General features: G+C 38.7%; 1 protein-coding gene across 1 annotated transcript; it reads left to right on the top strand.

Moving 5' to 3' along the window:
* The first annotated feature begins 170 nt into the window (after window positions 1-170).
* On the top strand, window positions 171-25674 carry CPNE3 (copine 3). Its single transcript, XM_054385537.1, has 16 exons — window positions 171-208; window positions 8949-9104; window positions 9760-9939; window positions 11196-11270; window positions 11701-11772; window positions 12252-12335; window positions 13929-14018; window positions 17305-17403; window positions 19640-19726; window positions 20236-20295; window positions 21139-21272; window positions 21697-21751; window positions 21852-21903; window positions 22551-22684; window positions 23043-23279; window positions 24633-25674. The coding sequence occupies exons 2-16, from the start codon at window positions 8973-8975 to the stop codon at window positions 24741-24743; spliced, it is 1602 nt and encodes a 533-aa protein (XP_054241512.1). The 5' UTR covers window positions 171-208; window positions 8949-8972; the 3' UTR covers window positions 24744-25674.
* The last annotated feature ends 1924 nt before the right edge of the window (window positions 25675-27598 follow it).

The raw sequence follows: 27598 nt of genomic DNA, 5'->3' as shown, positions 1-27598 counted from the left end.
GACCCGAGCCACGCCTCGGCCACCCCCGACCGCCGGCCTCAGCCCTGGATGGGGGGCGGGTGTGAAGGACACGAGGACTCTGCGCATGCGCCAACGACCCGTGGTGGACCTACGGCGGGGCGCCCCCGGGTGGTGTGGGTGTAGCCGCCGCGGGCACCGGAGGTTGTGCACCTCTATCGCCGGCAGGTGAGAGGGGTCGTGTCGTGAGGTAAGGGGACGGTGGCTGCTTGCAGGGTAGCGGTCTTGTGTGCCGTGCAACTGTTCGGGACGGGCGTTGCCCCCGGGCTAGGCAGAGTGCTTAGGGCCGGGAGCCCGTGGCCCGTTGTCTGGCGGGGCCCCGTCTCAGAGGCAGCCCGTGCGCGTCAGTGTTTGCCACGGGGTTTGCTCTTCCTCCGACCTGGGAAGAGGGAATTGATGCCTTCCGCGCTGCCTGCCCGGGGATGTTCCGTGCGTTTCTTCGAGCTACTGCCTGCCTCGGGCCCTTCCCCTCTCCGGCAGGTGTGGGCTGCTTCCTTGTACTACGGAGAGACAGATGGCGCTGGCAGGCAGGGCTGGGGCGGGCGCCGCGGGCGGCGGCTTGCCCTAACCGTCCTGTCTTGTGAAATATCCCCTTAGGTGGCGGGCCCGCTTCCTGCACTCAGGCACGGGCAGCTTCCTGCGAGGGACTGAATACGGGCTTCAGCGGAGCTCGAGGAATCGTTGTCTGTTTCGGGGGCCCTCAAGTAGCGCAGCTGGGTGAGGTTAAAGCTGTGGGGCACAACGCTGAAGTGCCGGTCTCTGCGGCCGTGTAATGCTGCTCAGACAAGCACCTCCGCCCTGAGAAAGGGGACTGCCAGAAGCCAGCGTCGTTCCTAAAAAAAACCACACGTTGCTCTTCTAGAGCTGCTCTTCGAGTGGGTGGCTGTTTTGTCGTGCTTCGCTGTAGTCGCATGATATGTGCGAGACAAACTTCAGCGGAGATGCGGGGTGTCATCATTTGCTCTTCCACTAGAGAAGAGTTAAAATGCGAAACCACTTTCACGTCCATACTTGTATTTTCAAAGTATCCTCTAGGTAATACGCGTCACCCCACCTCCAAAACCTACACTGGTTTTGTCCTTCAAAGTTCAAGTTACAGATATTTCTGTGATAGCTACAAAAAACTATTTAATAAAAGTAATTTGAGTCAAACATAACCCCAGATTTAAGTTTTAAGATGTATTTTTTCAACGGAAGTTTTTAACTATATAGATGTGTGGTTACAGAGCTTAGATGTTTAAAAGAACACTCACAGGCATTAGAAGAAAAAACTAAGCCAGAAAGATGTGTAGAGGAGCAAGAAGAACCAGACAGAGATATTTTTGGTTTTCTGTTATGGTGTTGGGAAGAAGGTGGTGGTGTTTTCCAGCAAGCATGTTTGTATTAAGTATCTCAGAGTTAATCTATACAAACCATTATATGTGACTGTGAGACTAATTTTAGTTTAGCTGTTAAAAGTCTGTTTTATGTAGGCTGAATCGCTAAGCCATTGTTATATGCCAGTATTCTAATGCAGCAGTGCTGTACCACAGTATTTTTATAGCGTTGTGTTATGCCCAAGGCATTTAATGTTTGTCCAGAATTTAAGGGTAGAGGGTAGCTGGTTTGTAGAAATAACACCAAAGGTGCTTCTTCTAGGGGGAATAAAACTAAAGGATCAATTCCATGGATAAGCTAATGTTATTAGTTGGGGGGGGGGGGAGTTTAACTTCCCTCCCCCCTGTTTCTCTGATTTAGAATCAGATGCTGTCATTACTGTGGTTTCCTTTAGAAAATACCTTTAGAGACAAAGTCAAGTAGGAAGATAGATTTTTTTTTTTATGCTTTGTTAATTCTGTTTATTTTTCAATGAAAGGGTGCTCCAACATAATTAATGCACAATCGAGTTAGTATTTATGTGTAGCGCTTCCTGTTAACCAAAGTTACTTCTATTCTTGGATCATTTAGGCTGAGATTAATAAAGCATCGAACATTGTGGTTTGTGAAAGCAGGTAAATGGGAAGTAGGATTTTTGTGCTTTTCACTATTTTGTGTTTCATTGGTTTATCTTTACTATTGCTTCAGAAGAAATGCTGTTGCATTTAAAAATGGATTTAAAAATGATGTTAAGCATTTGAAGGATGTCTGAATGTAGAAGTTGTGGGGCTGGGCTACTGGGTCCAAGCTTGTACTTAAGAAATAGACTTATTGATTTGGATGACTTGCTTAACTTTCTGTTTTCTTGGTTCATGTGCTCACTTAGTGCTTTATCTGAGGCACAGTTGGAAACCAGCTAAATTAGCTCTGGTGGTGGCAACTTGCTTCTCCGACACAGGAGTGTTATTATGAAGTCCTCATGGTAGGTGATTAGCACGTATGCAGTAATCTAGGAGACAGCATGATTGCTGTGAGCCTGTGTTCAGAGCCACTGCCTGTGTATATGCAGAGCATCTAGGATGCCTGCCGGGCACAGCGAATGCAGGATGCAAGGAGCTGCTAGGATACAGAATTGAAGGATAGCTGACTGGAGAGCTTTGGGTTTGCCTGTAGGAAGGTTTGAAGTACATCTGAGCCATAGTGAAGTGTAATTTTATGATTGTCAGTTTGAGGTTAGTGTTATTGTTTGTATTGAGATAAAAAATTATATGCTGGACCATTATGATTTTATGGATTTTTCTTAGGCAGCCTTTAGCAGCTTAGGAAGGCACAGCTTTCTCGGAGCATAAATCACACTGAGAGGTTGCTGTTCTTGCTTTAAAACATTATCACCTTATTGGGGAAAAAAAGCATTAAATTAATAGAACAAACAAGGTACTCTGATATTTGTTCTTAAAATCTTGAAAGGGTTTTCTTACTGGACTTCAAAAGTATCTAGGTTGTATTCTACTGATTCTCTAACAAAGGCTCTGAGTTTTCCATAAGTCCTGTTTACAGTGCTGCTGTCATGGACACATAAAACTGTTGGGCTGATTGGTTATTTTAGGAGGAGCTGTAGTTCCTCGAAGTATATGCATTGGACCCTGTTACTTCCATTGATAGAGGGACATAACAATTCTTGGGTTTAATTTCATTTCACACCATAATGGTACTTTTGAAGCTGAGAAGCCCAGAGGCAGACCTCTGAGGTAAGTTACCATAAAGTCATTTTTAAGAAATGGTATCTGTAACAGTGAAATCTCATGCCATGCCAGACTTGAAATGGACTGTAAGAAGGATTTGTCTAAAATGTGATGATTTGCATCTTGTTTTAAGAGGATACAGATTTTTCTTTATTCTGGATGATGTTAATTATGTAGAGTCAGGCAGAGGCTATACGCAGAGAAATTGCAGGGAAGAATCAGCATTATAAAATACAATTGCTAGATGTGTAGTTGATATAAAAATATTCTGATGAAACATATTTATAGGAAACAGATTTTCCCCTTGTTGATTATTCTCTGCTTGGAACAACTAAATCCTGATGTCAGAACATCTGTTTTTCTCAAGTCTGTTTTCAGGGCACCATATTACTTTTACAGTTTAGTTCACTTGGATTAAAAGAACACAGGATACTTACAAATCACTGTTTCTAGGTCATCTGTTGAACAGGTGTCCTGGAAATCAAATTAATAGTTTTTTGTCTGTGTAGTGGGATTTTTTTAACTTTTTTTTTTTAAAGAAAATATTTAGCAATGTCATTTAATACAGTTTTTTTTTAGGAACTACATACAAGTAGTTGCCTGGCTTGTTACACTGGTGTGCTACCAATTCAGTAGATAAATATTTGAACTGCTTAAGTATGATGAAGCTTGTATAAATAGATGATTCATTTCACATAGAGAAAACAGTGCCTCCCTTCTCACACACTCATATGCTTCATGCGTTTTAAATACTAGCTCTTATTTTTGTTGGGCATACTCCCCAGCAAAATGAGTTCTGTGGTCATTAGGGTTGTATCAGCATAATTTCTCTTTTCAGTTAAGAATGATGTAATACCTTCATGCATACTATATAGTCAATATGAGAGGAAACAGTTTACTCTCAACATTTTGTTTGGTTCTTCAAATACAGAAATATTCAAATTGAGATGTTACTTTGAGCTGTATCTGTTATTCAACTTGCTGGCACATCAGCAACTGCCACAGGACAGTTTTATCAGCTGTGTTGCCTGTAGAGAGTGAGGAAAAGAGGACCCAGAATTTGGATTTAGAGGTATGATTTTTTTTTTTTTGAGAAGCCTCTGCTTTTCAAGTGCAGTGATGAAATCAGGTTATGAAGCAGTCTTTGCCTTTGTAACTTCATATGATGCATCAGTTCTTGTGAGGTGGTCTGTTTCCATGAGAACTGAAGGGTTATCTTTATTTTTTTAAAATACACATTTGTGTACATATACTCCATGGTGGCAAGAAATTGTGTTGCTACTAGCTGCATCAGTGGAAAGAAGCATTCCTTTGTCATAATTTCGTTGTCAGATCCTTGCAGCAGATGTGGTTCTGGAAGTACATTGCCATTTTCTGCTCTTTGCATATGCAACTACTACAATGAGATGCTAGAAAACTATGCTGATATGGATAGAACAGGTTATATTGTCAGATGGATGTTGTCTCTCAGCTTAGCTTAAATTTTGTTTTGTCTTTTTGCCAGCTCTTCACTGGAGCCCTTCATGTGAAAGGCTGTTGCAAGAAGTGCTGTTACTGCTTAGTCTGAGGTGCAATAGAAGAGATTCTAAGCAATACAGGACTAGAGGTCTTTACCACAAAAAAATTATTTTTGAGAGAAATGGAGTCTTAGTCCTGTATGAAAGAGCAGTAATTAAACAATTGCATGCAGTGATTGTTCATGACTTCGTATGCATTATTTCAGGCTTAGACTTGATTTGACTCTTTAATAAAAATAAATAATTTTTATTTTAATAATTATATAATTATATATTTATATATATTTATATATATGTTTTTATATAATTATATAATTATTATTTAATAATTAATTATTATTTAAAAAGTTTAATAAAAATAAATAAAATAAATAATTAATTTATGTCCTTGTTGTTGCCTGCCCATGTTCCTGGAAAATACTTAATGATCCAAGAGGGATTGGAGCGTTGCTTGTATACGGTACTGCCTTCTTCAGTCTGGCACACAGTGTGTAGAAAATGCTTATCAGTGCCATTGTACCTAGATCAGCTTATCGGGAACAGACTTTGTTAGCAAGCTCCAAAATGTTTCCCTTGCTTTTTCTGTGTTTCTGTTTCCCTTGTGTCCATCTGGGCCCTGAGGCAACTATAAAACAGGTGTTTCTGTTGTCATCAGTAGTTCATACGAACTGGGAAATGTAAGCAATAGCTGACATCAGACCAGATTCGGACTTGTGGCTGAAGGCAGTGATGCAAAGCCTAGCTAGAGCAGTACTCACTACATGAGTCTTTTTGTCCTCTTGTGGTTATGTATTTCTGCTTGTGAAATTGAGAAGCACGTATAGTTGTGATCATACCATTGTACTTACTTTGGAAGGCTGTCTGGGCAAGTCTGTACTCTCCTCTGGTAGGGCAGCAGTGACAGGGTTGCTGCAGTCTGACAGTTCTCAAGTGCTCTGTTAGAAGATTATTCTGATAATCTGTTCCTTTCCAGTAGAATGCCATGTTTACAAATTCTGTTGGAAAGCAGACATTGTCTGGGTTATTTGGTTCATGCCACTTACCTTCAACAGAATTATTACTGGAATTCCGAGAATACTACGATCAGTAGAACTGCAAGACATGACTAGTCCTTGGCTTACAGTTTTGCTTTGGTAAGGGCAGCTCAAGCAGAAGGACTCGTAGTATAGGTAGTTGACCTGATCATACCCTGGAGCAGACTAGACATGGTATCAGATCAGGAACCAAGTGATTGTACATCGCTGCAGTTCAGAGTCTGGACGTCCAAAGTTCTGCTGTACAGTTTATGCAGTGATTTTCAGTCATCTCTTGTCCACAATTGTGCCTTTTCAAAGCTTGATGGGCTCCTGCAGGCATAAAAGCTCTTCCACTAAATAGGACTGTTGAGCTTCATCTTGCTGACCCTATTCTAGTGTGCTTTACTTCATTTTATGGTGTACCCTGCCTGGATGACCAACTGTTGATAGCTTGAGAAAAGCAGAGTGTTTAGTTGTATTTGGCCAATGGGGAGGATTATTAATTTCATAATATCCACTGACTGAGTAAGTAAGTCTCTTGTTATATGATGTAACTTACTGGCAGTCGAGGTTTACCCTCCCAGCCAGAACCCAAGCAATATCATCAACCATATAAAGTTATTCCAGAATCCCAAATATGCAAGTGATCCAGTCTTGTTTCTAGAATATTTTGCATGTGATTTCCCTGCCCAGTGGTAGAGTGGCATTTCAAGAGGTAATGCATTTGTGCAGCTGTGATTGCTTCTTTCCATCACCATGAAGAGACTGCAATTTGCCAGACTCTATCCCATCAAGACTTCAGAAAGTGTATTTTTTCTTACCTGTTAGTGAATGTGGTCCTTGGGGGTGCTTATCATCTTTAGGAATCCTACCATCTGCCTCCCTGGTTTGGAAATTTTTGGCTAACACAAGTTTTCAGAGGTGAGGAAAATTGAGTAGAGCTTCTTCCTTTTACGCGGTGTGGGGTTGTGAGGGTTTTTGCAGCATATACAGAGCTCCAACAGCTACTCCTGTTTAAAAGGCTTCTGAGCTCACACAAGTGAGTCATCTGTGTGCCCTCCACAAGGTCTGTAAAACTTACCAGTCTTGTGGTAGTACAGAAAATGATGTCTTTTTTTCAAGTACAATAGCAAAATTGTTTCTTGACATGCATTAGAAGTATTACAGACCACTTCAAGGTGTTATACAAATTACAGTTCCTAGGATACTCAAAACCTCTGTGGAAAATGCCTTGCATTATTTTGCAAAACTGGAAATTGAAGAGAGTAAAGAACTGTTTCAGGATTTGGAAAGTTTTGCCTTTGTATCTGGGTTTCAAGCTGATTATCCTTCACTAGAAAAACTACATGCTCTTCTTGTAAGTTGTCTTTTATCTAATGATTATTACATTTGAAGAGTGTTTGCATTTCAGGGAAGGGAAACAGCTTTTTTATTGTTCCTTTTTGTGTTAAAGGATACTCTTTGCCTGGCACCTCCTTTGCTAAATTTGGTCTTTCCCCATGAGATGAATAGTGGGAGTGTCAGTAACATGTGGAGGAGGTGAGGGAATTGGTGTATTCATGTGTGAAAGTACTTGTGATTATAAGAGAAGTGGGACATGCCCACACACATACATGAACTAGGGAGAAAAAGCTGTGCAGATTTTTAGATTGACTGGATGCTGTCTGTTTACCAGAGATTTTGGAAATGTTACTTTAACAACAGAAAAATGTGATTACAAATCCTTCCAGGGACTCCTAATAACAAGTTTCAGGAAAGTTAGAGCAAGAGAGTGTCAACTGTTTTGAGAAATGTGTCTTCATTGAAGTCTGAATTCTTTTGAATTTCAAGAAAACCCTTTTACTTGCTGTTGCAGCATCAGTGGGTATTAGGGCATTGTTTTGTCAGCGGACAGAAAGCTGTTTTTCTGGAAACAGTCATTAAGGAGTTGCATACTGGTCTGCACTGGATTTTGTGGGCAAAGCCACTGACTATTAATGAGCTTTTGTCTGGCAGACAGGAAAGCAATAGGAAATGGAAAATACTAGTATAAAAAGGCAGCCAAGGAAAAAGGGTCAGATTGCTTTAGGATATCTACTCTTTCTAAGCTTAAAAAACATTGATGTAAAACAATTTAAATATTGGAACTTAGGGTTTCTTTCTTTCTGTTTTTTTTTTTTTGGGGGGGGAGGAGTGTTTTGTTTTGCTCAAGGATAATGATTGAAACTTTAGTTAGTTATGGTAGCAAAAGATAATCAAAGATGGAATCCCACTGAGGTGTTTCAAAGGTGCAGGAGGAATTCCATGTAAAAAAAAAAAACGAGTTTAGATGTTTGTGTGGTTCCTTTACAGACAACTTATTTACCAAAAGGTCCATCTCTTAAGACAGCAAAACAGAGATGAAGTGACAATGTGTGACTTGAAGGGACAATGAAGGGACAATGTGCCCTAGTGGAATACATGAAGCCTCCAGACCACAATGTTTTCTTTCTCCTGTTCTCAATTCATCATTCCTCTTTTCCATCTTCCCGGCTAGATAGAAGCAGATGCCTTTCCTTCCTCCTTCTTACTCACTTTCAGTATAAATTAATCCAGAAGGATACGAAACTGTGGACTTACTGTAGAGAAGGAGAACCTGAAGTTAGAGGGGCTTGGGAACTTCCAAAATACCTGCTTGTGGAAAGATTTGGAACTTTTAGTCTCTTAGTCAAGGGTAGTTGCACTGTCAATGCTCAACTTGCAAAGAGGTGTTAGAAATGGCCAGCTGTATTCCTGAGGAGTATATTTATAGAATTTTTTTTAAAGTATAAAAAATATGCTTCTCACACCTAATTGGGCTTGCAAATACATATTATCCCAGCATGAGATTTGTAACTGATAATTAAGTTGTTTCTGCAGGTTTGTAATGCTGACAGATCTTCTCAATTCCAGCAGAGAATGGTTGAGAAACTTGAGGAAATATGAGAAAGCTTCCAGTTGTTCTTTTTTTTTTAATGAACCTTCAGAAAGAACACTTTCTTCTAATTTGCAGTTGTTACTTGACTTCAAAATTATGTATCCCTATTATTAAAAATTGCAGTTGTTTTTGAAGATTTCCTAGAGCAAGACCACCTATGCTAGTTACCCACTTAAACCCCTTTTCCAGTTCTGCCATATTCATGACTTCAGCCAAGAACATGACATTAATACTGTAATGCTGGTACATCTTGGGTCTTGGAATTCGCATTTGCAGCCTCAGTTCTTGCCTCTGACCATCTATCAATTCTAGCAATGAGTCAGACAATGAATACATTGTGACAATCCCATTGCTTACTTTTCAGTCCTGCTGCTTTCTAGCTTAACAAATGGCAGCCCAGTGTGTCACCAAGGTGGAGCTAACAATTGCCTGCACCAATCTCTTGGATAAAGATGTTGGTTCCAAGTCAGACCCGCTGTGTGTGCTTCTCCAGAACACGAGTGGTCAGCAGTGGTATGAGGTACGGTGTGATCCTTCTCGTGAATTTGCTGAAGAAACAGTCCAAAGTGTTGGACCTTTTAAAATTTTGGAGTGTATGATTTTATTTAAACCAGTTTAATTATATACAGCACCTCTGGATACTTTCTGTGAGGTTATGTCTATAATAGTTATAGTAGGATGCATACTAATAATACTTACCTAATAAGTACTTACACCTGTCAGATTTTTAGCAACATTCCTCCAGCCATGTGTGGACCAACAGAGTAAGTCTTCTAACTGCTTATGTGTGCTTTTGTAAATAGAGTGCTCCAAAACTAAGGTCTTGGATGAGCCATATAGTCTTTAGGATCTCTGCTCATGACAAGGGTCTTGGAACTAGATGATCTTTAAGGTCCCTTCCAACTGGAACCATTCTATGATGATTTGATGATACATCTTTTTGATGTTGATCTTCCCTGTGTAGAAACATACTCTATACAGGGAGCAGAGGAAGACAGGTCCTAAAACATCTCTTGATTTTCAGCAGTGGGTTTTGTAATGTAATGTGGTTATTTATATTTGATGACAACTGTGTAGGAAGATCTGGCTTTATAGTAAAGTTAAATATATTACTTAGTTTGAGTGCATGTTTGGTTGGTGAAATACCAGATTAAGTGGTATCTTTCTAACTGCAGGTTGATCGTACAGAAAGAGTTAAGAACTCCTTGAACCCAAAGTTTGCCAAGAAATTCATGATTGACTACTATTTTGAGCTTGTTCAGAAACTTAAATTCGGAATATATGACATAGATAACAAAACCTTTGATCTGAGTGATGATGACTTCTTAGGAGAATTTGAATGTACACTGGGACAAGTAAGTATGCAGATTTCCCTTAGAATGGAGAAAATGTAAGTTACTGTGAATCATGAAATACTTATCACTATGTTCATGTGTAGTTGGAGTACCCTCAAGTTGACTGAGATTCCCTTTGTTTTTCTCAAGCTTCAGTTCAGTGTATGTATATTTTATTTCAAAAGGTCTCGAGATGCCCAAACATTCAAGATCAGGCTTGATGTGGCCCTGGGCAGCCTGATCTAGTTGGATGTGTCCCTGCTCACTGCAGGGGTGTTGGACGAGGTGACCTTTGAGGGTCCCTTCCAACCCAACGCAATCTCTGAATCTGTGTACATGCAATCTAGCAGAGTGACTGTCCAGAGTGCTGTCTGAAAGTGAGTGACTGTCAGGGAGCACAGAGCAGTATTTCCTCTTTACTCCAATACTCAAATTCTTATTTTAATGCTCGATAAAGAGTATTGGTGTTTACCCACCTAAGTGTGTTCGCAAAGGCTGTGTTAACCTTGTAATTTGCTTTCCACTCAGGGCAAGCAGTAGCTTTGGTTCTGCCTGCTGTTAATTGCACTCTCATTTCCCTGTCAAATTCTGCTGTGGTGCTATCACAGCCAGGCAGCTTCTTTTTAGCTTGTTCTTTTTAATAGATCCTTCAAAGGCACTTCTCAGGAGTGTCTTCTTGGGATTTTTCCTCCCCTGTGTATAAAGTATTTTATTTTAAGTGTCTTCCAAAGAGAGAAGCATTGCAAAATGAAATTCAGTATCAATTTAAAATTAATAATTCATTCCTAAGGAAGGCCCTGTAGAATGAGTAAACATTTCTGAGAAAGCATTGTCTGAAGAGAATAAAATAAAACGATCTAGAAGCACTGCAGGGAGGAGGTTTATGTTTATTTTTGTGACAAGCATGGTGTTTAAAAGTCTTTTCGAAGCCTTGTATGTAACATGTCTTGCATGTGTTTGAATGGTGTGTGTGAAAAACTCAACAACAGTTTGATCTTGGAACTTCAGGTATTATGTTTGTCCATATATGTGCATCATGTTACTAGAAGACATTTTATTTCACATTTCTCCTGAAAGAGAGGGTGCTCTGCATATATTTTTAAATTTTTGAAGTATATCAAGTATTACGTATTTATTTCTAAGAGAAATGGGGAGATAAATGAAATGCTGTCATCTTCATGATGAAGGAGAAATCTCTGAAGTGAAAGTAGCTCACACTCTCATTTTATTCCTTCAAAAATGTATTAATGCTTGATACTCAAATTTTGTCTTGGCAGATAGTTTCTAGCAGGACTCTAACAAAACCCTTACTACTTAAAAATGGCAGACCTGCTGGAAAAGGAAGTATTGTGGTAAGACCTGCAGAGTTTAGCCTTAAATATTTTTGTGGCTTTTTTTTTGTTGTTAGCTAGTGCCTTGAACACGTGTCTAATCTACAGTGCTGCAAAAAGTATCTTTAAAATGTTGGGTTTTTTCCCCTCCACTATCAGTTCTTTGTCATTCAAAAAGAAAACAGCCCACTTTCTCCATCTGTAAGTCTCGTTGCATCCATCCAAATAGTCAGGGCATCCAATGTATTACTATATGGGCAGCACTGCCAGTTTCATCTAATGAATCCCACTGTCAAATCAAATTGTTCCTCTCTCCACCCTACCCCATCCTATTTTTTAATTCTTCATTTGTGAGTAAACATATTTTTTTAATAGGAATGTTGCAAATCTGAGAGAACTATGTAGTTCTTGAACAAAAAAAATAAGTGTTTGATTTTGTTTGCCTATCTAGATTACAGCAGAGGAAGTGAAGGATAACCGGGTGGTTGTATTGGAAGTAGAAGCAAGGAAACTGGACAATAAGGTATTTGAAGTGATTGCTGTTTCTTTGATAAAGTAGTAACATCAGAATCTTCTCAAAACAAGAAACATTAAATTTTCATTTTTAATTTTTTCCTGAAATAATTTAATCCATTAAGGTTTTTCTTGCACTATAAAACAAAATTTAGAAAGATTACTTCAGAGTAAGTGGATGAAATTATTAGTTCCCTAACTAGCCATCTCAGTACCTACTAGTATATGTATTATTTTACCTGAATGCCTGAATTGTCAGATATTTCACGTGTACCCGAAACAACTTCTACCTTAAACTGACAGACATGTCCCATTTTATTTCCCTCTTTTGCAGGTAGTAATATAATCAGATTTGTGTTTCTTCATCTAAAGCTTTTGTTTCCTGGATATTTAGTTTACCTTTTGTTATTCTGAGTGTGTCTTAACTGGCATTTAATGACATTCATGGCACAGGCTGTTCTGGAATGATTACATGTTCTTTAAATACAGGATTTTTTTGGAAAGTCAGATCCTTATCTGGAATTCCACAAGCAGACTGGAGATGGAAACTGGGTCATGGTTCACAGAACAGAGGTAGGATATTTTCAGTCTAGAGAGTAAGGTTATTTGATTTCCAGTGTGTCACAGCATTAGGAGATACATTTCCTTCCAGAAGGAAGAGCATGGTCTGGTAGTTGGCATGCAGACAAGTAAGAAATCACCTCTGATTTTCTGGACAAAGAAGCTTGTCTGTTTCTGATTTATTCCATCCTATTTTAAAATAAAATACTTCTTATTTAAACTTTATGCAATCTAGAAGGAAGAGTATGTTTTGAGAAGGTACTGCACACACCCCCAGGGTCTCAGCGTTCCTCTGAGGGTAGACCTTGGGCATTCCTGTGAGTGCAGTTCTAACATCGGTGTCACCTCCATGTACCGTTCACTAGTGAAGTAATTACACTGAATGCTTGCATAGCAAGGGTAAGTCAAGGGTAATGCTGAGTGAGGGAAAATATGCTTGAGCAGCAGCAGCTTTCCACCCAGGATGGGGTGCAGAGGTCCTGTGGCAGTAATTGGCAGGGAACGAGTATGTTTAAAAGGTCTCACTGTAGTGGAAGTTCAAGCCCTAGGCATAACAGGTACTGTGTAAATTTAAGCGGTGACCATGTTAATTTTAAGGAATCATGGATGTTGAAAAAGTATAAATCCTTTTTTGTGTGTGTCAGGTTTATAAAACAGTTTCTCTCATGAGATGGTTCTTTCGATTAAAACCTATTTTTTCCATGAGGATTTTGGTCAGTTTCAGTAATCCAGAATTTTCTGTTCCAGCCTAGAACTAGCTGAAGGTTTTAATTCTTTGTTACAGATTTTAAAACACTTTTTATGTTGCTAACTATGATTTACTCTTTTCATTTTCAAAAGAGAGATTTTCCTCTGCACTCCTACAGTGCCGAAAGTCTTAAGCTTTATTAGTATTAAGTATTGTTATTTAAGGATTGCTTGTAGTGTGTAGTTTCTTGAGCTTTAAAGGATCATTATTTGGCATATTGGGTGTTTTACAGATACTTTCCAGCTGACAAATCCTGAACATCCTTCAGTATTGTTCTTAAATATCACTTAGCTTTCAGCTTGAGAGGCCTTTTATCCTCATGCACTTTCAGCTTAGCTGAAATTTCCTGAGGGAACATTTCCATAAGTGGCATTTCAGAACAAACATAGGCTGGAATGAATTGTGATTTCCAAAGCATTGATGTGTAGAAATTCAGTGCAAATTGTCCACATGTTTTTTGGTAAGTCACACTTATATAGACGTTAATGGATGTGTTTGTGTGCTCATAAAAAACCCAAACAAGGGCAATATTTATGTAAATATGAATTTAATTTTTTTCAGTGTAGTAGCTGAGTGGTATAGTAGGTCATAGTGCAGTCTAGAAGAATATGGAGTTGGAAGATACCCTCTCTTTTGGATAATGCTATTGCATATTAAGTATGTTTAATTGATTTCTATCCTATATGTGAAGATTTGAATTGCCAGAAGCAATTGACAGCAGGATTAATCAGTGTGGCTTTGATTACAAAAATCATGGCATGAAAGTATGATGCATTAAATGACTCCTTTACACTCTTGTGAACAACACTCTTCTATTGTTTTGTTGTGGGGTTTTTGTTTTGTTTTTTCTTTAATAGGTTATTAAAAACAACCTGAATCCTGTTTGGAGGCCCTTCAAAATCTCTCTCAATTCCCTGTGTTACAGTGACATGGATAAATCAATCAAGGTAATGTTTATAAAACATGTGTATGAATTAATGCATTGAAAAAAAATTAGAATATGTAGTAAATGGAAGATGTGTTTTTCTAGTTATTGCTTCTTTTTATTTAAAATTGAATTGGAAGTATTAGGCTTCTTATTTGAAAGTCACAGAGATATATTCGTGCATTAGGAAATAATGTATCTCTTGTTTGTGATTCATTATCTGGTAAAAGTTGGTCTTTGAAAGTCTAGGAAACATAGGTGACTTAGAAATGTCCAGTTCAATATATTGGGATCATCCATTTTTAGTGTTGCATCAGCCAATGTTAGTGGTGTTTAAGATGTTGTGCAGTGAACAATGCATGGTAAAGGCTGGAATATGCTTTGTTCCATATTATGGATCTTGTAATACTTTGTCACTGGTGCAAAAGATAACACTAATGAAATTCTTAATGTACTACCTGATACAATTAATTACACTTCATGTACTAGCTGAGGTAACAGATGTGGGCGAGTTGTATCTTGTGGGTACCAGATGTAGCAACTTTTTCTCCTCAGATAAAACCTAATTTTCCATCAGAAAGTTAGCCAGCTGTGAAGTGACAGTTCTACCAAACTCTTTTTTAACTCCGTAATCTTCAAATCTCATCTTGTATAAATTACGTTTAACTTCTGAATATTTTTCTTCAGGAATTCCCTTTAGGGCTCAAATTGAAGCTAAACAACTGATCAAAATGCTGTTTATAAACTGTTTGTAAACTATCTTTTGGGAACCTGATACTTTAGCACTGAAAAACAAAGTGAATGAAATGAACCGCTATACTTGCTACTCATCCTCTGGGAAGGAAAAATGGGAGCGTGATCTGCATGTAACAGTTATTAGTCATATGGCTTCAGGCAGTCCTGGAAGATGCTTAACAGCCACAGGCATCTGGGTGTTGTTACAAGCACCTGTATGAATTTAAATACATAATTATAGAGCAGACTAATGAACAACTTTACAAGCCCCAGAACCTGCTTTGCCTGCTATTTCTGCATGTTTTCCTTTGCATTCCTTACTGTGTCTGTTTTTCTCAGATGAGATGTGACAGCTCTTACATCTCCACATACTGCAAATCTGTTTCTCCTTTTCAATAAGCAGCTGTACTAAAACTATAGATCAGTGGTTTAAGTGTATCTAGGTGGAGTAAGGTCATCATTTCAACAGAGTCTGTTCTTTGAAATCTCATGTAGGTGTGTGTTTCTATTTTAGGGCAGTGTTCCAGCAGAATTAGTTGCAGACAGACGGTAGGGTTATGTCACAGTTTTAGAAATCTGGGAGCTATTACTTCAAAAGTTAAAATGCAGACAGAATGTACGATGTTGTTGAAGAATTAAATAGTACTTTTAACACTTTTGTATGCGCACAGTTGAATACATAACGGGCTGTTTGTCAGAGTAAGTAAACTCAACAGCTTTTCCATAACGAGTGACTTTTCACCTATTTAATCACTTAGTTTGTGTATCCCCAGCAGTGCACAAACAAAGTTGATTTATCTTCTGGATTGATTTCTGTATTCCATGTGAGTGTGTTTGCAGTCAGTGAAATTCTTCTGTGTTGAAAATGTGAGACTTTCCTCTGGAGCAAGCATGCCTAGTTCTGCTGGGGAAAATACATGTGCAGTTTTGTCATGTGTTTCCCCAGTGCTATTGTGTGTCCAGAAGAGCATATATGGAAAAAAAGGAATATTTTTAGCTTGTTGAGAGAAAGTATTGAAAAGTGGCTTAAATGGGTCAAATACATTAAACAAAACCAAAATTTGTTGCTGTTAAAAGGAAAAAGTGTGCTAACTGTGAACAGGTATCAGAAATTATCAGGAACTGTCTTCGGTTTTAACTTTTAGATATTGAAGCATTTGCGGAATATTTGATTGGCTTAATTTATGGTCTTCAAAAGAATTTACATTGCTTCTACCATGAACATTAGCCTATTGTGTCTGGGCCTGGTTGCATGAGGGTTAAGTTGGTAATCAGTCCATGTGCATGCATTTCTGTATTTGAGTGCATTCAAAATGTTGTAGGAATAGTGCAAACTGCAACAGAGGCATGGTCTGCACAGTGTAAAACTTGCAATCTACACATCATATTTTGTTCTTCCATATTACTGTTTGTTGGCAGAAAGCTAATTCCTTTCAGAAGCTGAAATTTGTGTTGAAGTTGGTTGTTACTTTTTTATTCCTAAATGAAGTGGCCAAGTAATCAGCTAAATAGTATCTTGAATAGAATGTACTGTTTTTTCAGTGTGGAAGTACAGACATGAAAATAGCTGTTCAGTTGAAGCCATATATACTCAGAATTCTTTTTTCTTGAAGTAAACTTTGATTCCAAATAATGGGGAATTCTTACTTTGGCTTTTGGTTTATTATTAAATTATTTTAATTTGTGTTCTGTGATTTATTAAATGAGCTTACATGTCTGTTCTGCTAAACAAATGAAATACCAGAAGTGGATGGAATTAGCATATGCTGTTATAGATAAATACTCATCTTTTTATATAGAAAGGCAGTTGGGTGATTTTCTTAAGATGAACTTTTGAAAAAAAAAATTGAGGGCACTAAGGTTAAAGTAACAGTGGTAAAATTATGCTCACTCAAACTGCTAGTTCCCAAAAGAGGAAAAAAATGTATTTTTCACTTGTTCTGCCACATTTGGCGGGTTGGGGTTTGAAAAGATGAGCTGACTGAATAGTGAAACTTAAACATTGAATACAGGAAAAGACGAAGTTTTGTTGACATTCAGATCCACAAAGTGTCGCTCGCAATGGCTGTGTAAAATTGCTAATGTTAAAAAACCAGAGTAAGTTCAAGTCTTGTTTCTAGATTCAGGGCTGAACTTTCATATATTTACAAATTCTGAGTTACCCTGAAGATAAAGAAAGTAATATTAGTGTATTAATAAAACTCCTCCCATTATAGCTGAATAACTGATTTACTAAATGTTTAGCCGGATGCTCAGAGACAGTTAAATTTCCCTTAATACCTCAAAAAAAAAAGTCTCTTAATCCATGATGACATCAAAACCCCTACATTGTTTTCCTACTCTTCCCAACACCCCCTCATTCCCAAAAGTAGTTCAATATAATTCATGTTACTTGCTCATGAGACCTGACACTGCTTACTGTTCTTGTTTCTCCTTCACTTCAGTGGAAGGTCTGATCTGAAAATGGTTATGTTGGCTTTTACCAATCTTCATCTGTCTTCTCAAGATGCAACTCTGCTATTGCTTCTGTAGGGCCATTTCTGTTACTAACACTGAGTGATGCTTCATTGTAGGTTGAGTGCTATGATTATGATAGTGATGGATCTCATGATCTCATAGGAAGTTTCCAAACCACGATGTCAAAACTGAAGGAAGCATCTCGGTCTTCACCTGTAAGTCTTGCACAGTCTAAGCTGCCTGTGGTTTCACTTGATGTGGAGCAAAACTTAGGTCACTTGACTTCCAGGTTTGGAAGCTGTGTTAGGCTATACCTTAATAGAGCTGCTGCAGCTGAGGCTGACTCAACATTTATGTTATGCATCCACTTTCGCAGGATTGATATCTTGGTTACAGTTTTTGATACTGCATATCTAAATACCAGTCAGCACAAATGAATGTCACTAGTCATCAAAATACAGAAATTAAAATTAGAGTGCCAAAAGGCAGAATGTAAAAAAGAACAGGGAGCATTGTGGTCAAGAGGGCTAATGGCATCCCGGGATGCATTAAGAAAAGTGTGTCCAGCAGATCTAGGGAGGTTCTCCTCCCCCCTCTGCCCTGGTGAGACCACACCTGGAGTACTGTGTTCTGTTTTGGGCTCCCCAATTCAAGAGAGGCAGGGATCTACTAGAGACTCTAACAGAGAGTTTGAGGATGATTGCAGGATGTGAACATCTCTCCTCTGAAGAAAGACTGAGAGGCCTGGGGCTGTTCAGTCTGGAGATGAGAAGGCTGAATCAATGCCTATAAATATCTGAGGGGTGGGTGTCAAAATGAGGGTGATGGTCACTTTTTGGTGGTGGCCAATGACTGGACAAGGAACAATTGGTACAAGCTAGAACACAGGAGGTTCCACCTCAACACAGGAACACACTTCTTTATGATGAGCATGGCAGAGCACTGGAACAGGCTGCCAAGAGAAGTTGTGGAATCTCCTTCTCTGAAGATTTTGAAAACCCTCTTGAGTGCATTCTTATGTGAAGAACTTCCCCAGGCAGGGAAGTTAGACCTGATCTCTGGAGGTCCCTGCTAGCATAGTAGGTGCAGTCTCTTCTGGATTTAAGGGAAAGACGTTTAAAGTTATAATCTGCCTGTACTCATTTTGCAAATGTTTTAAGAACATTGTTTGCATGATAAATGTGGCTGTCTTTACTCTTAACTGCTTTGTCAGTAAGATGAAGGGAAGGTAAGAAACACAAATAGCATGCTCCATGTTTCTCCTTTTAAAAGGAGCTAACCTCTAATACTGTGTATTCTGATTAACATCCATAAAATATTCCTAGGGAACATTAGACTTCAACTTTATATGCTCCAAGTTACTCCTACAGTTCTGCACAGCTGCAGCTGTGGGGGATTTGGCACAGCTTCTTTGAAGTTTAGCAGAGGTGAGCATGGGTGTGACTGTTCCCCAGTTGCTGAGAAAGCTGATCTCATATGATTGAAGTGAATGGGTGGCTTTCATTCTCTGGAGAACTGATGACTCTTTATACTTTTTTCCTTTCCCTTAAGGTGTATCTTCTCCCCAGGCATGGTGTTAGTGAGCTCTGGTTGGAGGATTACAAAATGTAACTGAATGATTATAAATGCTGTGTCTCATGGCTCTTACTAGTGAGTACCACACAGATTGACCTGGTACAAAACAAAGTCCCTGTAAGACAATTTCCATCAAACAGAAATGATACTGGTGGTGAAATATTAAAAAAAAAAAAAAAAAAAAAGTAAACAAGAGGCATGTCGACCTCTCAGGTGCTGACCTTGTTAGTGCTATTTTGTTTCATTTGAAATTAATTGCAGGATCACTTCTTCAAAACTTAATTAACTTAAACCAAAGCAGCAGAAGCTGTTTCTGGTACTGAGCCAGAGGCGTGTCAGGAATACCTCCTCAGGCTACTTATGCACCAGGCATGCTGCAGTGTGCCCCCCATGACTGTATGATAGCAGGAGCTGCTTAAACCTGCTAGCTGTTGGTTGTACTTGGAGGTTCAAGTACTGGTTTAGTTGTTGAAGGCTCAAGAACTGATTTTGGAAAGCACAAACATGCTCTTACTTGATATGTTATTGCCACAGCTGCTAGGAACAGTGATGCTTTGCCTGACCCACCATGTCTTCAACAAACGAAGGTTTTTAGCAGAAACCTTGGAGAGAAAGTATTAGCAAATCTCTTTGGTTAAAATACAGTTGTCTAAACAAACATATTTGTAAGCTTTTGGGTAAGAGGGGATTGCTGTTTTGACGATGTAGGTTTTTCTTGCTGGTTTTGGACAGACTGGGTTTAATTTTGCTTGATACTGAAATAAAATGCATTTTCAATACAAATCCAAAGTATCAGTCCTAGGATGAAGACTTTTAAAAATTGTTGCATAAATGATATTTTTTGTGCTTTAGTTGGATTTATTTACATTTGTGCAGGTGGAGTTTGAGTGCATCAATGAAAAGAAAAGACAGAAGAAAAAAAATTACAAAAACTCTGGCATTGTGAGCGTTAAGCACTGCGAGGTCAGTAATGTACAACTCTTTGTTTTCAAGTGTTCAGTTGTAACATCTAATATGCCTTCACCCTCAAGCTTCAATAAACTTTAAAATATCTTGAAAGATCCAGGCAGTAAATGGTTAAGGGCTCTGATTCATATAAGGAGACCGATTGACAGCTGAATCACGTCTGTCCTCCCTGTCCCTTCAAATTGTCTTGCCATCTATATGGCAAAGACTGCTTACCAGTTTGCTTACCAATTCTTGAGATATTGCACTGTTTTATAGTGAATTAAAATCTGTCATAATATGTTGTTTTGTAAATGATAGAGGTTTTGGAGACGCACATGTTATAAATATCATCTTCACTGTGGTGGGTGGGAATAGCTGTAGAGTGAAAGTAATGCTTTGCATGAGTAAAGATAATAAACCTGTAATCCCAAAATTTGCTGCAATAATACTTACTGGTTTTCTGTCATTTGAAAAAAAAAAAAAAAAAAAAAGGGCTAATTTTTATCATTAACTTCTACTTTTAGATCATTGTAGAATGCACATTCCTTGATTACATCATGGGTGGGTGTCAGCTGAATTTCACAGTAAGTTAAACCATTCATATAAAGGAGCTTTTGAGTTTTGGAGCAAAATGATATATATGCAATTAGTTGCCTGTGCACTTCATTTGATTGTTGTTTTTCTGGGTTTTTTTTTTTTGTTCTGTAGCATGGAGAAGGGAAGCCTGAGTCCATTTAGTCTGTTTAGAAACAATTATTTTCTTTAGTCAGGACACAAAGTTTTCTGTAGTTAGTGAGCTGTGTGGATGGAGGCTAAGAAGAATTTCATAGTTCTCTGATTTACTTCAAGTTTGGGGTTTTTTTGTTTGTTTGGTTTTGTTTGGTTTTTTTTGTTTGTTTGTTTTAAATTCTGTTTTCTTTCACTTTTGCCCTGGATGGTGGTTTTCAAGGCCCTTTGCTTAATGAAAGCAACATACAGAAGCTATCATATGGGTTGGGAAGTTTGTAATTGGTGAACCAAATACAGCACACATCACAGGAAGATGTCTTCACCCTGCTGAAGTGCCTCATCACCAAAGCAGAAAGACCCAATGAGGTTAGGGAAGGAGCTGGCTCTAGGCTTCTCTGTTTTCTTGCTAGTCATACCTCTGACAGGAAAGATGCATATGGCAAGGTACAGAATGAAAGCTATTGAAGAGCTACTGTGAGTTGTGACAGGAAATAGTGAAAAGCTGACAGATGTGCTGCTGTGTTTGGAGTGCCATGGTTTAAACAGTGTTAATATTCTAAGAAACCTACACCTGAGTATTGTGCCTGATTCGTCCTAAAACTGCTGCTTATCACTTTTTCATGGTTTTCCCTTTGGCTTTACCAGAGATAAGAAACATAATAAGAAACAGCAATTGATACAAACGTTGCATTTGACAGGTGGGCATAGATTTCACAGGCTCCAATGGGGACCCTCGCTCTCCAGACTCTCTGCATTACCTCAGTCCCAATGGAGTGAATGAATACCTGACAGCCATTTGGTCTGTTGGCATGGTCATTCAGGATTATGATACGTAAGTGTTAGGTTTTTGTTTTTAAATGTTTTGTTTAGATGGGTGTAGATTTTTTTTTTTGGTAGTTTCTTGAACCAGTGTTGAAGATGTCAGCTGATACATCAGAATGAAACGTCTGAGCTAAGAAAGACTTCATAATTACTGCACTGATGTTTACAGCATGCAAGTAAGGCTTTTCATCTGTGATGTAAAGAGCAACAATAATTTCAAAAAATGAGTGTATTCTTTCTGATTTGCTGATAAAGACTGATTTTGGTCTGACAAACCATTCTAGGGGGAAATTCCATTTAATTTTGCTTCTTACTACTTAATAAACAACATTTTTAATGATCAAAAGCAGCACTGATTAACTAAACATGCTGAACTATGACATCATTTAAAGGAAGGCACTCACTTTGTTTTTTTAAAATTGCCTCTTTTTTAGAGATAAGATGTTTCCAGCCTTTGGATTTGGTGCACAAATTCCTCCTACCTTTCAGGTAATGGAATATGTAAATGCACTACAGAAGACAACGGGAAGCACTTATTCAGGAGGAAATTCTATATGCAATCCTGACTGTGTCTTTTGTGTATTGATAGGTGTCACATGAGTTCCCATTAAATTTTAACCCATCTAACCCATTCTGTCATGGTAAGTCTGCAAAAGTTACATCAGACCTAGAGAATAAAATGCCTAAAATTGAAGGGATAAAAAATACTTGAAAGGGAACTGTGAAGAATGTTGTTCCAGTTAAATAACGAGTTCAGTTGTGTAGCAATAAACAATTTTAGAACCATGTTCTTAGCTATTAGAAATAGCTTTCTGTCTCTCTTCTGTAATGATTTATGAAAGAAGGGGTTTAAACAGGTGTAGGGTACAGTAGAAGCTGGGAACAGTTTTCATGTTGAAAACCCACTTCATTCTGCTTCACTGCTGGTGTTGGACGTGTCTAGTTTGAGTATGATGTTACTAGTGCCAGTTCAGTGTGCACACTCTGACCGCATGGACTGCCAGAAGCTGCCAGGTGAAGAGAGCTGTTGTAGTTCAGTAACGCTCACTGGAGCATGCAGTATTTAGCCTTTGTCTTCACATAAAGCCAGGCATGGTAAGCATGTGCCTTAAGCACAGGTCAAGCTGAAGGCCTCCACTGCTCACGGAGCATTTGTTTTTTCTTTGTTGTGGTTAGTTTTAAATCTTTGCCTCATCACTTTAAATAACTGATAAATACCAGTGTTTTAGGAAGATCAAGTCCCAGTTCTAATATGAAAAACTTAATAGGATCTGTTTGTGTTCTCCAGGAGTGCAAGGTATTGTCGATGCATATCGAGCGTGTCTCCCTCAAGTGCGGTTATATGGGCCAACCAATTTTTCTCCAATCATAAATCACGTGGCAAGATTTGCTGCTGCAGCTACACAGCAGCAAACAGCATCTGTAAGTTCTTCATGGTTGCATGTGTGTTTTTCTTGGCTCCCCCCCCCCCCCCTTCTGACTTAAATACTACTTTCATCTTTTAAGCTTGTACTTACTTGGCAGTGTTTGGTACCCTTAAAACAAGTTAAAAGCTAACTTTTTTTTTTTGGGTTGCATACCACAATTCTCTCCTAAATTGACCAAAACTCTTCAGAGTTGAAATATGAACTTAAAAAAGAAAATGGCACTTTTATGGTATCTTCTATTCAAAGCTCTTGCAGTGTTATCCAGGTGTTGAAGCCTAATTTAAGCCTTTGCATATAGGAGAGTGCCTATGTGTTTTCTGTTTGTCATAACTCAGTGCTTTTTGTTTTGACAGCAATACTTTATACTTCTGATCATAACAGATGGTGTGATAACAGACCTTGATCAAACTCGAACTGCCATTGTCAGTGCTTCAAAATTGCCCATGTCCATCATCATTGTTGGTGTTGGCGGAGCAGACTTTGATGCTATGGAGTTTCTTGATGGTGACAATGGAGTTCTTAGGTCCTCATCAGGAGAAGCAGCTGTGAGAGACATTGTACAGTTTGTACCATTCAGGAAGTTCCAAAATGTAAGTAATCTTAATGGTATGCTTAATAAATATTGTAGAGGTATGCTGGCTTTCCTGGGACATCCTACGTGTAGTCCTAAGCTTTTGCAGTATCTCTGACAGGGACTCTGAAGTCTGAGAAGAGTTTATCAAATGCTGAATAATTAAAAGGGACACAAGACTTCATCTGTAGAATTTGTTTTAGGTGAGCTGAGTAGTGTTTAAAATGACTCCATTTCAGGTTGCAGCACCCCATTTCTGACAAGCTGCTGCAGGGGAGCGATGACTTTTGTAATTACCCCTCAGACCTGATTTGAACAGATGGGGATGTTTTTCATTTAAGGTGAAGAACTCACTGTGGTTTTGTGCTTATGGTGTCAAGTGTTTTGGTTTTTTATTGTGGATACCCACTTGTGGATGTGGATTAGTCTCACATTTTAGTGCGGTGTTAAAATCCAGGGCTAAATCTGGGAGGTTGTAATCAGGAGAAATTGTGTGTGGGCACAATAGTGGTGATAGTCTTCATTTTCATTAAAGAAAATATACTTAAAAATTGGCAATGAAGGAATGGAGTCTTGATTTTTTTTTTTTTTTCTTTCTTTGCTGTAGAACTCGATAAAATATGTACAGGCTAATGTAGTCTCAATTATAATGTCATATTGCTGGAAGAACTTGATAAAAAACCCCCAACTAAACCAGAATTTCCTCAGGATGGGGAAAATAGGAGCAATGTTTTTATTTCCATCCTAAGATGTTCTAATTTTTCTTTGCTTCTTAGGATTAATGCTGTTAATATTTATACCTTCATATTTTGTCTTTGTATTTTTATTTTTACTTTTGATACAAGTTCTTTGAATCTCAGAGCAATTCAGGCAAACTGGAAGGAGAAAGAGCAAAATAAATATGGAATGCACTTAATGATGCATGTGGATGCTAGATTATGTTCACGTGTCTTCAGTTTCCAGAAAAAGGGGCATCTTGTTTTTTCACATGGATACTTAGTCTATAGTAAACCCAGTATTTCCAGCTGCTCCATAGCCATAGTTATTGTGGGTGAGACTTGGTGCACAAGGTTGCAGGTGATGAGACAAGACCCTGAAGGGTCATCTTCAGCAGGTAGGGGAAGTGTGTTTACAGGGCTGAGGTTTGATGTCTGCACAATGCATGTGTGCATTTCATGTGACAGGAGGTACCTTCAGCCTTCAGAAGGTAAAGATGTCAGGGAGACCTCCATCTGTCCCACAAGGGCAGTGTGTAAAGTCCTCTGTAAAATGTCAGGCTTTAAATTGGCTGGTATAAGAGATGCTTATTAGCTGTCAGGATCTCTGTTAAGAGTTGGTAGAAACTGAAACCTGGTGTTCTCTCTTTTATAAGTCTCCAAAAGAAGCTCTGGCACAGTGTGTCCTGGCAGAAGTCCCTCAGCAAGTGGTGAACTATTTCAGCACCTACAAACTGCAACCTCCTCAGAATCCTGCTGCAAAGTGAAGGGACTGAGCAGAGGAGCTGAGACTGTCCTCGCTTCACTTGGCGTCTCTACGGACTGGCTCTTGAGATACTTCTGTATAGATGCATACACACCTGTGTGTGTACCTCTGTTATGGTATATGGTAACCTCTCTTAGCTTTGCCTGCAAATTGCTTTCCCAAGTCTGCCTTTTGAGGGGCAAAATTGTACTTGTGTTAATATTTGGTGTTCGTCTGAGTTGAATATGCAGAGAGAAGGGGGAGAACAGCTGGAAGTGGAACAGCTGCCTGTTTGGTAAATATGGCCAGTGGGAGTGTTCAATTACTTGTGTGGGGATCAGTACTAAGGATTGCAGTTTCTCAGTGATCATAAAACCAGTCTAAAGTGAAAAAGAGAATTCATCCCCACCAAGCAGGTAAAGGTTGGTATGTGCTGCAACAAATCTGGAATACTTCAGGCTTCTGTGTCTTACTAAGCTGCCATCACAGATCTTTATCATAGGAGCTTCATAATTATACAAGTGCCAGAAGAGAGCACAAAGGCCCTCCTTGCATCTCTGCCTCCCATTTGCTCCTTCAGTGCCTTTGGCCAGTGCCTGGGATTCAGGGCTGTGTGAACATGAGCCAAACAAGTCATTAAAGCATATATACTTTTATAGCAGGCATTCTCTTAAGGTAGTGCAAGAATTCACATAAGAAGTCTGGCATAAAATGAAGCTTAAAAACAGATTTCGAACCAAACAGTTGCACCACCAGAAAGAAAGAAGAACCTTGTCACCTTGTCATTTCAGAAGAATACTGTTGGCCTTTGGAGGTTACTTCTGTAAAGGCTGGCAATTCCAGATCTTTTTTTCAGTTGGGGTTTTGCTTTGGGGGTAGGGTTTTAGGTTTTGTTTTGTTGAGATTTTTTGTGGGTTTTGTTGGTTTTTTGTTTGTTTTTTCCCTAGAAACCAGTAATTATTAGTAATTATCAGTAATTATTATTGATCTTTAAAAGGCTCTTTGTGAAGTGAGAATTCACTTTTAGTTAGTTTTATCTGATTTCTAAGTGCATATTTTTAAGCAAAGGCAGTTCTTGAAAGTGCTGCCTGTATTACTTTTCTCATATTTTGAATTATGCATCTTTTCCATAAACTCACTAATGAAAAGTGCCTGCAAAAGCCAGTCTTCCCTCTTCCCTCCCAGCAGGATGACATAAAGTCTCTAAGTTCTAATCTTACAATTACGCTGTGTTTCTCTAGGGCAAACAATTTCTGGTTTATTCTCTTGCCTTGAGTTTTGTCTTTGTTACACCAAGTGTAAATCATGTTGTGTTTGCTTAGTGGACAGATGAAGCTTTTTTGTCTCCCAGTGCATACTGCTTGCTGAGGATCTCTTCTGATCCTGTCAGTGTGTGTACGGTAAGAGGATGGAAAGGTCTTGTTTATCACTTCTGAAGTGCCAGTCTGGAACATCAGTTTTGCAGGTCTGCATTTGAAGTGGTTTAGAGTTCCATGTCTGACAGATCTGATCCTGGGCAGTCTAGGTTACAAACATTATGCACTAACAGTGAACTTGTCATACTTGGACACTCAAGATCACACCAGGTCATTGTGTTTATGTTACATTTTTTAGTTGCTGGAGCTGCTCTGAGGGGTTTGTTTTGTATATATATATATATATATATATTTCTTTTTTTCCCCCCCCCCCATACATGTATAGTCCTGACAAAAATCTGAATTCACGTTAACATCAATGGATGAAAGGTAGATGTATTGAGATGGTCTTACATTGTCTTTACATCCCATAAAACATATCAAATGTTTTGCAGACATTTATCAGTCATGACTTAATGTTATTCTCCATTCCATTTTCCCTGGTGGAAGGGTTCCTGAATAGTTTCAGTAACAGAGTAAGGAAAAGAGATTTTGTTTCATATTAAACCAAACTTTTTTTTCCCTTTTTTTGAAATTTAATTCACATGTTTATTTAATAATCTACAGACATTATTTTACCACTAGTGCAAATAGGTTACTGCCTTATGTATAAATTATGATGAGGTGTCATGCCAGATACAGAACACAAAATATGTATATCAAGGAAATAGTTATGATGGAGCCTAAATCACAGTGCAAGGAATGGATATTGCATGCTCGTGGAACAGTAAACTGTTTCACAGCAGCATGCTCCATGTACAGAGAGAACTGGGTGCAGCATTAGTACTTTGTCTAAATTCAAGTGGATGAGTACTACAGATAGGAGTAGAAGATACTACTGAATCTCCTCTGTATCTGCCAAAAAACAATGCTGTTTGAGTTGTGATCCCAGTTCTGAGTTGCCATGGATGTGCATTTAGATGTGTTTAAGTATGTTAATGGATATTGTAATGCCCAATATCTGCTGAATCTAAAATAATGCCTTATGTTTTGTTTGTGTTCTATACATAAATGCTGAGTTTATACAGCAGATAATCATTATCTCGTATTGGAAAAGTGCTTCCATGTGCCTTAGGCTTAGGGAATTCAACAACAGATCAGAGACACCTGCTTCTCTGTTCTATGTAAATGTCTCTCAGAACTGACAGCAGCAAGAAACATTTTCCAGTTAGAACTTTTCTTAGAAGTGCTCAGACTTATGCCTTAATGTTGAAAATTCTGGAAACTTCTGAGTTAAGCTGCAGCAATATTCTGAGTCAAGGAACTAAGCAGATGGTGAGTCAAGGGTAAGGGGAGTGACTGTTGCTGTGCCATTTTTTTCTTTATTTTTACATGTTTAAAAAATGCTTTATTAGCTTGAGGGTGGCAAAGCCAAATACTGCCCGTCTCGTGAAATGAATGTGCTTGTAGGTCGCTTGGCGCCACCTGGTGCCAAAGAGGATGTATAGCACCTCGGGATCAG

This window comes from Indicator indicator, chromosome 12, assembly GCF_027791375.1.
Source record: "Indicator indicator isolate 239-I01 chromosome 12, UM_Iind_1.1, whole genome shotgun sequence".
Taxonomy (NCBI): Eukaryota; Metazoa; Chordata; class Aves; order Piciformes; family Indicatoridae; genus Indicator; species Indicator indicator.
The sequence above is the reverse complement of the archived record's forward strand: the minus strand, read 5'-3'. Positions and strand labels throughout refer to the sequence as shown.

Bases quoted from the DNA above. Each gene is read 5' to 3' on its own strand.
- CPNE3 (XM_054385537.1), top strand. From the start codon at position 8,973: ATGGCAGCCCAGTGTGTCACCAAGGTGGAGCTAACAATTGCCTGCACC. The intron at 11,773-12,251 runs GTATTTGAAGTG...CTTTAAATACAG, and splicing joins CAAGGAAACTGGACAATAAG to GATTTTTTTGGAAAGTCAGA. The intron at 20,296-21,138 runs GTAAGTTAAACC...TGCATTTGACAG, and splicing joins GGTGTCAGCTGAATTTCACA to GTGGGCATAGATTTCACAGG.